This window comes from Monodon monoceros, unplaced genomic scaffold (assembly GCF_005190385.1).
Source record: "Monodon monoceros isolate NGI ecotype Baffin Bay Population unplaced genomic scaffold, NGI_Narwhal_1 Super_Scaffold_6, whole genome shotgun sequence".
NCBI lineage: Eukaryota > Metazoa > Chordata > Mammalia > Artiodactyla > Monodontidae > Monodon > Monodon monoceros.
Window position 1 is genome coordinate 47536864 of NW_021703783.1, and position 13183 is coordinate 47550046.

Below are 13183 nucleotides of genomic sequence, written 5' to 3' on the forward strand. Positions count from 1 at the left end.
AGTACTATATGAGTTTTGAGTCCTGAGACTAAGACAACATGGTCATGAAGAAAAAATGGGAAAAAACAGAGAAAAGTGTTTTCTTAACATTCTTTTGATTGACCCTGCTTTTCAGGGAGGAATTTTCAGGAGTTTCTCTCTGGCACCCTTTTGATACTCAGTCTGCTTCTTTCTTTTCCTTGGTGCCTTTCTCTTCTTGCCTCAATAATGAACATGGAAAAGAAGGAAACTGGCATTTTTTGAGAATCTGTTACATGTGAGGCATTTGGGCCACTCTTTCTTATATGACAACCTTGTGGGGAAATACTCTTATTTAATAATAGAGCAAATTGAGATGCAAAGAGATTTAAGTTACTGGCCTAAGGTCGCATGGTAAGTGGTGGAATCAGATTCAAATCCCAGGCTGTTCAGAACCCATGTTCTTCCTGCTGCAGTGTGCTGCCACGGTATCGTGAGGTTTTGACACTATGTACTCCCTCCCAAGTGTTTATATTTAACCATTGCTTACTTTGCTGATCCTTCAATCTGCATTTCCAATTCCAGTAGTGCTATTGGTCTCAGCTAGTTATAGGAGAAAAGCAGTCCTATTAAGTTAATTTACACAAAGTCCAAATAGTAAATAATCTCTTTAACTCTCTTAAGTCTCTTTACATTTTTAAAAGAATACCAGTAAATCTCTAAATGGTGGAATTTCAAACAGTATTACAAAATGTAATGAAGACTTAGGGGGCAGTTTAGGGGTGACAGGTGAGAGTGGATTTCACTTGTCAGCTTAGGGTTAGCCCTGTTGAGTTGCATCTGTTTTTCACAGCTTCTCTGATTTTGAATATTCTGACAAAACACCAAAGAGTTCTATAACATTATTCACAGCGTTGGATAATGCTCTGTGTGCATGTTGAGAAAAGGGGTATAGTGAAGTGGTGGGTAAAGGCACAGGTATGTATGGTTGGATTGGGAGGATGGGCAAGTGGGTTTGGGAGATGCATGTTGGGTTGATTAGCTACCATGAGGAAATTAATGTTTCAAGATAAATTATGGGCCTGGGTATTTTTAAGTTGGAGACATCATAGTCCAATCGCATTAGAATATCATTACAAATATTTACGTTTGCTACTGTCATTGCTGATATCATGGTAAGTCCTTAATCTCCAATAATAGAAAATTTCATTAAGTCTGTAGTTGATAGAATTTTTAAAAAGACTGATTTCTTCAGAGAATCATTGTCTGTTACAGAGTTTTGTACCAAGTAAAGTGTCTAATTCATATTAAGGACAAGTAAGAAAAATTTTGTCTCAGTATGAGTTTAATATATAAACTGGCTATTAATTTCATTTTAATTCAGTTAGCTTTATTTAAATCAAGTTAGAACAAATCTTTATGCACATACAATTAATAGTTCATGCTATAATATCCATAGCATCCAACCATGTACTTGAGGAGCTATATTAGCATTTAAACTTTTTTCTGGTATTTTAACCAAGTATTTATAGCAATTGATAAGTAAAAATTTGTAGATTTTAGACCACTGTCATCTTGAAAAATCAAAGGCTCCTAAGAAAAAGGAAAGAGTTTAAATTAGTCAATATGTCATTTCTAAAGTACTTAATTCAAGGTGTAGTTAACACCGAGAAAAATTCTTAGTTAACTTTTTTATTTCCTGAGAAATGTTTACTCCTCTGTAGTTCTAAAGACTATAGGTTACTACTTCTGTGCTGTAATGGATGTTAAAGATATCAAACAATTGAGGAGTCTCAAATGAAATGAGATACTGAATTCTCAGATATCTCTGCATATTCAGAAAATATAAAAGGTTGCTATAAAAATCAGAACCCTTAATTAGGATTGACTAATCTGATTAAACAGTACTTAGCATAGATTTTAACCAACTTTAGTTTTCTTAGATTTATTTTCCAAGGAAAGTTTATTTACATTGCAGAATAAGTCTTTGCTTTACATCTCCCCTTCTTTTAAGCATCCTCCTTTAATGTTTATTTTTCTTTGTTTTCACTGCTGTCATGAATGCTGACATAAGTGGGAATGCTATGCCAGGTAATGTCAGCATCGATGCAAATATACAGATCATTATCTCAACATTGCCTTTTTCTTTAAAGATAAAACTGCAAATGAGAGATAGCAAGCAACATAAAGTTTTTCATTTAGAAGTCCAGGTGCCTTAATCTTACATTTGACTGCCATATATTACAAATTGTTTTTATTATCCCAGCTTACAATAAATATACTTGAAATTGACTGAGAAGGCTTGTGTTACACAGAAATTACATAAACAGAGAATCTGCTATTTTAATAAATATTTGAAACAAGGAGCTCAATGAAGTTGTGATATTTTAAAATTGTATATTTAACCCCTAACTGAAAACCATAACAGTTACATCCACCTATGACTGCTTTCATCTACTGTCAGTATGCATAGAGAATTTTTACATAGATAATCATTATGTATGATTTGTGTTCTTCTTTCCTCACAGTTTCCCTCATCCTTTTCATATCTACATAGTCTTATTACTAAAAGGTCTCTAATTTAAGTAGCAGTGAGTAAATATACTTTGGAATTTTTTTTCTGACATTAAAAGGTAATTTGTTGATTTTTTTCAGTATATTTTATCAGTACATATACCTGTGATATTTTGCAGACATCTATAGAATATATCATATAACATATTCTTAATAAAGAAATAATTATGTAAGAATCACTAGAGGAGATACGAAGATGGGTAATATAATTCATCTGCAATCTATATGTTAATACAAGAAATATATTTGAAAAGCATGTTTGTGCCATTCGTTCTGTTTAGCTTACCTGCTCCTCCATTTACTTTTTGAAGTTCTTTGCCAGAAATTTTCCCTTCCAGATGACATACTTCCTGAGGTCAGGATCAATATCTTATTCTCCCTTATATTGCTAGTAGTTAGCACATTACATGGGAAATAAATAGTAAGCCCTCCTTAAATGTAGGCTAATAAATGAGTCACTCCAAAATGCAAGTAAGTCTCTGAGTTCTGCCTCTAGTATATTTTTCTACCTTTCTTTAATTTTTCATGTTATGATTATTTGAGTACATGAATTTTGTCATATTTAGTTCATGTCAGCCAGTTAATAGAGTAATGAAGGAGACAGACCCTAAACAGAAAATTCTGAGGCTGTATGGTAAATGCCAAGATGGAAGTATAGATAGGCTTGTTACGAGAACATTGGGAAGGCTTCTAACCCAACCTGGGAGTCTGAAGCTGAGTCTTGATGCTTGAAAAGGAGTTAGCCAGGCAAATAAGGTGTAGAAGCTGTAAGTAAGGGAAGTTACTTAAATACATGTGGTATAAAACAGTTCGATCTGTTTGGATACACTATCCGACTGTTGCCATTGTGTAACCTCCTGAGCAGCTTGATGGAAAGAGTTTGAATCAGGAAGGTGACACATTCATATTAATATTTTTATACTCTGTACATTACTCTGACAGCAGTGTGAAAGGTATATTTCAGCGTATCATCTGTAAGACAGAGGTCTGTTGGTAGACTATTCCTATAATCTGGGATAGAAGATACAGGGGGCTGTACTTAATGCCTTGCTCACAAACTGACCTAATGGGTCAGAGAGATTTCTCTGCCATATAATGTGTTCTTATTTATTGTTTTCCCCCCTTTTTAAAAAAACATTAAGCAGTTTTAATTTGTATCCTGCCTTTTATAATATTATATCATATATACTTTTTTTTTTTTTTTTTTTGCGGTATGCGGGCCTCTCACTGTTGTGGTCTCTCCCGTCGTGGAGCACAGGCTCCGGACACGCAGGCTCAGCAGCCATGGCTCACGGGCCCAGCCGCTCTGCGGCATGTGGGATCCTCCCGGACTGGGGCACGAACCCGTGTCCCCTGCATCGGCAGGCGGACTCTCAACCACTGCGCCACCAGGGAAGCCCGTATATATACTTTTTTTGATGCCATCTTTTCTAATTTTTTAAATTGTTCCATATTTCATCAAGTGATTGTAGTTTATTTAACAATTCCTTTATGTTAGACATGTTTCAATATTTAGAATTATTTCTTTAAGATACATTTCTAGAAATGAAATTATTAAATTAAAGGGCATGAACATGTTCTTAGAATTTGTCATCATACCGCTTTCTGAAAAGGTAAAAGTTTATGCCTTTACTGACAGTATGCGAGTATATTTTTATAGCATCCTTGCCAGATTATTATTGTAAAAAATCTTTTTGGTAATTGAACAAGCAATGGCTTCTCATTTTAATTGACATTTCTTTTTAATGTTGAACATTTTTTTCTGAATTATTATTTTCTTTTTATTATTACTTTTTTTGGAGTTTTTGTGTTTTCTTTAACAAATTGAGCTATTTATATAGCAAAAATATTAACTTCTCATCATGTTTATATCATATTTTCTGCATCATTTACCTTTTAATTTTTTATCTAGATGCTTTTAATTTTTACATAATTTAACTAATTTTTCTTATTTGTTGCTCTCCACTTAGGCAGTCCTTCTCCTTCCACATAGTTGATAATCATTTTCATTGTCTTCTAGTTTTTCTGTGGTTTGATTTTTTCTTTATAATATATGGGGTGACATGAGGACCTAGATTTTTTTTTTCTTTTGCAAAATTACTAACCGCTTGTACCAACATCATTCTTCCTTTTCCTGTAATGTACTTTTAAGATGAAGCTGCTCATACTTTTATTTGTCCTCATATTGAATCATTTAAAATATTTTCAGACATTCTGAACCATTAAAATTTTTTTACTGTTAGAAATATCAGTCTTTCCCATAACTAGATTTTAAGGGTTTTGAGGGTAGCAATCATGTCTGCATCACATTTTATTTCTTTCACAAGAATTATAATATGTTATTTAATGACTGTTAAAATTTATAATAAAACTTTTATTAACCCCTCTTAGTGTGATTCATAGTGGGGTATCCTAGTTTAATTCTTTTTTTCCAGGATAAAAACTGCAATTTTGCAGTGAAACTGCTCAGAGCAAGGAAACCCCTAGGATATGGGGACCTGCTGGACCTCTTTCAGGTGTGTGAAAGTGCATCATTTGATCTCACAGTTATAAAATTTGGAAGTAAAATATATTTATCAAACACACAGTGTTATTCTGTTAAAGGAGTTGTGCTTCTTAAGGGACTTAGGTAGAAATTAAACTTTTTTTCTCCCCACCCCACCGCCCACCCGCCAAGTTTTGATTAAAAAGAGTTGACCTTTTCCTCTTTTTTCCATGGAATGATTTTTTTAAAAATGGTTAAGGCAAGATGTCTTTATATTGCTGCACAGCCTTTTCCTCAATGTGGTTTCTAAACTCTAAACCCGTAGGAAGCTTTTTATGTAAAGCCACCTTTAAGTGCATGTAATTAAAATTATTGTTTATAAAGAGAAAGCAGCAATTGCTCAATTAGAAGAGTAGAATTAATTTCTGCTTCTTAGGACCATTATGACATTTAACAGAAGAGAAAAATAATGAGAAACTTCTAAAAAACGATCTTTATATTACTTCATTGTGATCTAGATATGGTAGATATGTTTCCGTTTTTCACATTATGCTTCAAAAAATAGAATAGTTCAATAGGTTTTATTTTTTGGTTGTTCTTGATCATCTGTTCTGGATAACAGAAATTTCCTTTGACCATTATATTCTCATATAAACTGGGAGAAAAAAAAGTAGGAAGGGTACCTTTGACTTACATTAAAATCGAGTTAAAAATTACTTTTATTATTAGCTTAACTCAGCTTGATAGATCCGGATAACTGTGACTGACATGTATACAATATTTCAGTGTAACTCACCTTATTTTATTCATTCTAAGATACACAGTTTTTTCACATGTTAATATTCCCCAAATTGGTATGCATTTTACAATTAATGGCATCTTAGAATCACTGTGGGCCAGATAGTGTTGTAGTTGTCTTTTTCAGTGCATGTGTGAACTTGTTCATACTGTCACATCAGTTGAGTTAACGTGCATTGTTGGTATCACGTAAGTTTCATTGCTATTTGAAATGTCACCCTAGTTGTTGTGCAAAAACTTTCTGTTAACATCTTATGGTAAGATCAAAAAAAGCACCATCAAAGCCTGCAGAATGGGTGTCATTAGCTTAGAAGAATATCTCAGAGACAGTAGTGAAGTACTCTCAAGCAATGAGGCATCCTAAACAAACAATCCAATTAAAAATTGGACAGAAGATCTAAATAGACATTTTTTCCAAAGAAGATATACAGATGGCCAACAGATACATGAAAAGATGCTCAACATCATTAATCATCAGGGATATGCAAATCAAAACCACAATAAGGATATCACCTTATACCTGTTAGAATGGCTATTATCAAAAAGATAAGAAATAACAATGGCCTTCTTGGCCTAGAGTATGAAATTGTGATGAAAAAGTATAAGTGATTAGAATGCATCGTATCATAGTTTAATTGGCAAAGGTAATTGGCACTGATTTTCTTTCTGGCGATATGGGTGTGTCTTAAAAATCATTGTCATCAGAGCCTCTATGAAAGTACATTGTTTTTTCTTCATTCATCTGAAGACTTCAGGCAATTGGTTTCTCTTAGACACTTTTGACTCTTAATTTCCATTTGCATCAAATGCTGTTTACCTTAAAGAGTGGCAGCATAATGTTGTGGGAAGAATAGTGAACCAGGGATTAGAAGACATTTTCAGTTTCTGGTTTTACCACCTACTTATTGTTTTACTTGGTCCAAATCATACCCTATAAACTCTATATGAGTATTGTGATACTCAAATGAGAAACACATGTTAATGTAATAAAAATTATAAGTGCCACTTGTTAGTATTGAAAACTTATATTTGCCTGAACAAGATTTAATAATTTGGAATGTTCTGCAGAGTTAAGGATGGCCTCATACTTCATTGATTCTGGCAGAATTGAATATAGCAGGATATTTACTGCTTCAGAATAGTATTTTTTGAGCTTTATTGTCATCTTTTAATCACTCATGTAAAATGTTTTGTGACATTGTTATGGAAATTTTATGTCTCTGGTTTTGATTCAAAATCTTTATGAACAAGAAAACAAGGAAATAAGGCAGGGGAGCTTTTTTGAAAACACTGTTCTTTGCCAGTCATATTTGCCTTCTCTTAGCTGTGCTAAATCAGTGATTTATACTGGCATACTGAGGGACTTTGCAGAGCATGCTGTAGTAAATAGTAGTCTTTATTTGCCATACCATAAAGGGAGCTTTGGGAGAAGAAAGAAGGGGATTTAAGTGATAAAATTAATGTTAACACTAGTTTTACACTTTTAAAGGTGATTCTGGATGACTTTCTCACAATTTCTTTTGAAAAACATGTTAAAACTCAGATTTCTGTGTCTTTATTACAATTCTTAACGTCAAAAAATAATTGATGGATGTAGTACATTTGAAAACAAATACCAAACACATAAGTTTAAAGTTCTCTTGACTTGGAATTTTATGTTATTTATTCAAACTCCCTGAGGATGACAAACCTGTCTTGTTCATCTTTGTGTAGCCATTCAGTAAGTGTGTATTGATTTAATTTCATTTTGTAAATTTAATTATGTATAATTCAGTTTGTGCATTTTCTAATCTTTTACATTTTTGTTGACATTTTAAAACTTCTGAAATCAGTGGCTTGGTCGAAGGAGTTATTTTAAGATTTGGAATTACAGCATGTGCATCCAATTAGTTTAAAGCAATATTTCAGTAGTAAGAGGAGTAATGTTATTGTTTTTAATGAGTTTACTTCTTGAAGAAGAAATTAGAGCCAATGAATTCAAGGCATATAATAAAATTCTAGGGATTTTCTGAATATTCATTCAGAAATGTGGTGGGGTTGATGTATATACTATTTTTAATTACTTTTCTGCTCTAGAATATGAATTCTTATTCCTGTTTTCCCTTTTGCACTATTGAAGAAATAGAGTCTTTCTCTGACGTGGGATAGAACTTCTGAGAAATTGCCATTAAAGAGTTTATAGAAGAAGATGGAGGAGAACCAAAGGAGTGCCAGGAGAAAGGCATGGGAGAGCTGAACTTAAGGGGGAGTAGATTAGATACAGAGTCTGTAGTATTTATGTGAAGTATTTTAACTCTTACTGCTTGATTTTTATTTTGGTATTTATTTTACATTAAGTGATTTTTTATTAAGATTGTCATTACTGGTTGTAATTATATTAAAATATTCTTATTTATGAATTATGTTTAAAATTTTATTTTATATGTGTTCCAAATAAAGCATTGAAAGAGAACAGCTCAGAGGTTGTTCAGCCTTTTCTAATGGGTTGTGGAACCAAGGAACCGAAGATCACTCAGCTATGTTTAGCCGCCATTCAGAGGCTCATGTCCCATGAAGTTGTGTCTGAGGTAATGTGAAGATTTTATCTGAACTGTGCACTTACAAATCAAATCATGAGTTTTCATAAGGAGAGAATAAAACATACCTGATATTTTAATGTACAATAGTGCTTGAAGGACATTGGCTTAATTTTAAAAGGTTACCAAATTGTCTCATTATTAAACACTCAGAATAAAGAACGAAGTACATTTTGTCAAGTCATTTGTAATCTAAGAATTCATAGTTCACTAATATAGATGAAATCTTAAGAACCAAGCAAGTTTTCAGTATCACTGACGGAGAATATTATTCATAAATTATTTTTTAAAAGGTAGATTATCTGAACTGATAATTTGTTGTTCGTTAACTTAAGGCTATTGTTTGTATCTGACCTTATGACAGTAAAATAAGGAAAAACATTTCATCACTATGAATCTGCATCACTTTTCTTATTTAAGGACCCAAACACCTATATTTTATTTGTTGACAATAATTAAAATCATTGTTTTACAGACTGCAGCTGGAAATATAATTAACATGCTTTGGCAGCTAATGGAAAATAGTCTTGAAGAACTTAAGCTGCTTCAAACAGTTCTTGTTCTTTTAACAACCAATACAGTAGTTCATGACGAGGCACTCTCAAAGGTAGGAAGCCTGTTTGTCAAAGTTCGTAAGTGCTTTGAGACAGTATTTGAATAAGCTGACTGAAAGAGAAAAGCCTGGTGCTGTTTGAACAGCACCTTTCCTGTAGCTATTGCAGTAATGCACATTGCATGTTAAAAGCCATCGGTGCTTTATTTTTCACAGGTTAGAAGTGAAATTAGGTTAGGGTGATTAAGCAGAGCCCCTTGGATATAGCTGACAGGCTTAGTTATGAATAGGATGTGGCAGAAGAAAAGGAATAGAGAAAGAGGAAAAGAAAAAAAATGTGTTTTGAGGTATCAGTGTTCTCCACAATTATCTTGGGTATTCCTGATAGCTCTCCCTTTCCCCCTTTTAAAAATAATTTCACATATATATGTTATGTAAGCCAGATAGTTTAAATCTATCCCTTAAATATCTGGAAAAATGTCCTTTTGGCATTGATACATTGATACTAGGTAAGGCTGCATGTATGATTGCTATTTCTCATTCCTTTCTTATTCCCACCCTCTTTAGGAACATATAACAGCTGTTCTATTATTTGTTTCACTCTTAAAAAAGTTTTTTAAAATTAAGAAATATTTCTAAAGAACAGAAAGTACAGCAAGTAATATAAAAACCAGTCTTTACTTAATGATTTACTATTTAGGGAAATTGTTGGAGTTTCAGTAATAGTTGTATTATAATTTGTATGCCTTTAAGAATGGTTGACTTGTAAAGTAGCAAAGTATACCATCACAGTATACTGTATAGAGACTATATCTCTTTTCTAGTTATTCATTTCATGTTCTTAGGATATAATGAGATTTTACTTAATTGCAAATAGCTTATTCTTTTACCCCATACCTGCTTTATAACATATTTAATGTATTTTTATATATATGTTTGTTGTATATAGTTCCTCTTGGTTTCTAGCTATCAAATTATTGTTCTGATACATATATTTAAAATTTTATAAAAGGTTATCATTTGACCTACCCAAGCAATAAGAACTGATTATAGTTTTATAAATAAATATAGGATTTATTTTGGTATTTTGGTTAATTTGGAAATGTAATATTTGGGGATGAAAAATGAAGTATAAAGAAATAATATAAAATTGGGTAATAGGAAAGCTTCTCTATAACATGTACTTTTCCTTTATGTTGAAATTTTAAAAGTGTTAGTGGTATCAAAGCCTTGCTTTTAAATGTTTAATTAATATGATAAGGCATAGTATTTAAAAATACCATTATTATGTTTTCCTCCAAGAATGGCTTCTTTTAAAACTGTAAAACTTCTAGAAGAACACATAGGAGAAAATTTTTGTGACCTTGGGGTAGGTAGAGACTTCTTAGGTAGGGCACAAACCCATGAAACATAAAAGAAGCCACAGAATGGGGGGAAATATTCACAAATATCTGACAAAGCACTTTTATCTAGAATTTATTGAAAACACTCTTACAACTCATTCATAAGACAACCCAATAAAAAATGGACAAATGATTTCAACAGACACTTTACAAAATAATCTATTCAACTGACTAATGAATACATGGAAAGTGCCTCAGAATCTTTAGTTATCAGGGAAAAGCAAATTAAAACCACAAGGAGATATTATTACACACCCATTAGAATAGTTAAGATTTAAAAAGATTGACCATATCAAGTGTTGTTGAGAACATGGAATAATTTTGAACTCACACATACTGCTGGCAGGAATATAAAATTGTAAAGCAACTTTGGAAAACTAACAGTTTCTTTAAAATTTTAACTTATACTTACTATGTGATCTGTCCATTTCACTCCTAGGTGTTTACTTACCCAGGTAAATGAAAATGCATGTCCTCATTGAGATTTGTATGTGAATGTTCACAGCAGCTTTTTGTACAGTAGCCAAAAACTGAAACAACCCAAATGTCTATCAGGAGATGAATGGATAAGTAGAATGTGGTATAGTCATACCATGGAATAAAAAAGTATAAATTACTGATACAAAGAAAAACGTAGATGAATTTCACAAATATTACAAGTGAAAGAAACCAAACAGAAAAGAGCACATACTGAATGATTCTATTTGTATAGAAAATACCAGCTAATCTATAGTGATAAAAGCAGATTGGTGGTTACCTGGGGCCAAGGGTGGAGGAAAAAATGGACTGCAAGAGCACAAGGAAACTTTTAGGATGGTGGAAATGTCTTATACTTGATTGTGGCAGTAGTTCCATAGGTGAATATAACTGTCAGAACTCATAAAATCATATACTTTAAAGGGATACAGTTTATTGTATATAAATTATACCTTAATAAAGTTGATTTTAAAAGAAAAAATGATTCCTTTTTTAAAAATTATTCATTTATATGCTTAGCAAGTTTATATAGTATTTCTCCAGGTGATTTAGTGATACAACAAAGTTTGAGTACTTGCTATTTGCAAAAAAAAAAGTTCTGGGAAAATAAAAGCACAACACATTATTATATACATGTTAAAAGAACCAGATTGTGAAAGGAGTATTTCACATTACCTTGGTCAATCTTATGTGTCTGTGTATTTACTGAGAGTTTGAATTATTTCAAAATGCTGAGCTTTTTGTAGTTTTATTATATGAAAGAGTGAGACTTTTAGTGTAGGTGATTGAAGCAGCGAAACAAATTATTTAATTTTGGGTTACATCAGATGAAATAAAGATAATAACCATGTTCCTCAATCTTATTTCACACTAAATGGAAATTGTTTTTTCAGGCAATTGTTCTTTGTTTTCGACTACACTTCACAAAAGATAATATTACAAATAATACAGCTGCTGCTACAGTGCGACAAGTTGTTACTGTTGTTTTTGAGAGGATGGTTGCTGAAGATGAACGACACAGAGGTAAAGTGAAAAAAGTTGTTTCCTTTTGACAGTGGGTGGCTCTAACATCCATGCTTTTTTATTGATTGTCAGCCATTCCCCTATGAACTTAGGCTACCTAAAAATTAGAATACTTTAAAAAGCCTGTTAGGGCTTCCCTGGTGGCTCAGTGGTTGAGAGTCCACCTGCCAAGACAGGGGACACGGGTTCGTGCCCTGGTCCGGGAAGATCTCACATGGCACGGAGCGGCTGGGCCTGTGAGCCATGGCCGCTGAGCTTGCGCATCCGGAGCCTGTGCTCCACAATGGGAGAGGCCACAACAATGAGAGGCCCGCGTACCACACACACAAAAATTTTAAAAAGCCTGTTCATTTTAACTTCATTATTATTGATAATGGCAATTCAAAAGATAAATCCCCCATAATTTTATCACCCTAAGAAGTGGACTCTATTTTCCATGTTTATTTCTAATATATTCATAATTTCATATCGAAGATGATAATTTCACATTACACACCAGATGTTGCATTATAAGTATTTTCAGCCAAACATTACATTATATGAATTTTTCATGTTATTTTTGTAATTGAAATTTTAATGGTTGCATTATATTTTGTGGCTATTCTATAATTTAATGAACTACTTGTGTTCAATAGTTTAGTATTGTTTTGAGTGTCTTCCTACATATATATTTCCATATGAATTATTTCTTTAGGGTAAATTCCCAAGAGTGAGCTTCCCTCATGTGAATCTTTGTCTCTGCCTTTTAACATGTATTAATCAAGATTATTTATATAATGTAAAGTTTAATATTTTCATATTTTCATCAAATATTTGTAATTTTTAGCATCTTTTTCTTTGTGATTTACAACATTTCCTAAAAACTTAGAAATATCTCCTGTCACAGAGCTTACAGATACTATGCTTCTGTTATAATTTTTATAATTTGATAACTTTTAACCTTTTTTTCATTTGTTAACCCTTATTGGATGAAAAGTAAATTTTTTCCCATGATCAGTTGAAAAGATCATAAGGTGCTACCAAGAGCAACCTCTCTGTTTTATGGAGTCAAGAAACAAAAGATTAAACTTTTTTTTCCTTTTATATAGTTTTTTCTTTCCCCTTAAACTCTTTTTTTTTTTTCCGGTACGCGGGCCTCTCACTGTTGTGGCCTCTCCCGTTGCGGAGCACAGGCTCCGGACGCGCAGGCTCAGCGGCCATGGCTCACGGGCCCAGCCGCTCCGCGGCATGTGGGATCTTCCTAGACCGGGGCACGAATCCGTGTCCCCTGCATCGGCAGGTGGACTCGCAACCACTGCTCAACCAGGGAAGCCCGCAATATCTTTTTTTTTTTTTT

The 13183-nt window shown here is 33.0% G+C and overlaps 1 protein-coding gene across 2 annotated transcripts in view; it reads left to right on the top strand.

The window, feature by feature from the left end:
* MON2 (MON2 homolog, regulator of endosome-to-Golgi trafficking) overlaps window positions 1–13183 on the top strand; it is a 123927-nt gene that overhangs the window by 15471 nt on the left and 95273 nt on the right. For both annotated transcript variants that reach the window (XM_029205050.1, XM_029205051.1), the window contains exons 3-5: window positions 8255–8382; window positions 8867–8998; window positions 11718–11847. In XM_029205050.1, coding sequence (XP_029060883.1) covers window positions 8255–8382; window positions 8867–8998; window positions 11718–11847 — 390 coding nt within the window. The remainder of the gene's footprint in view (window positions 1–8254; window positions 8383–8866; window positions 8999–11717; window positions 11848–13183) is intronic.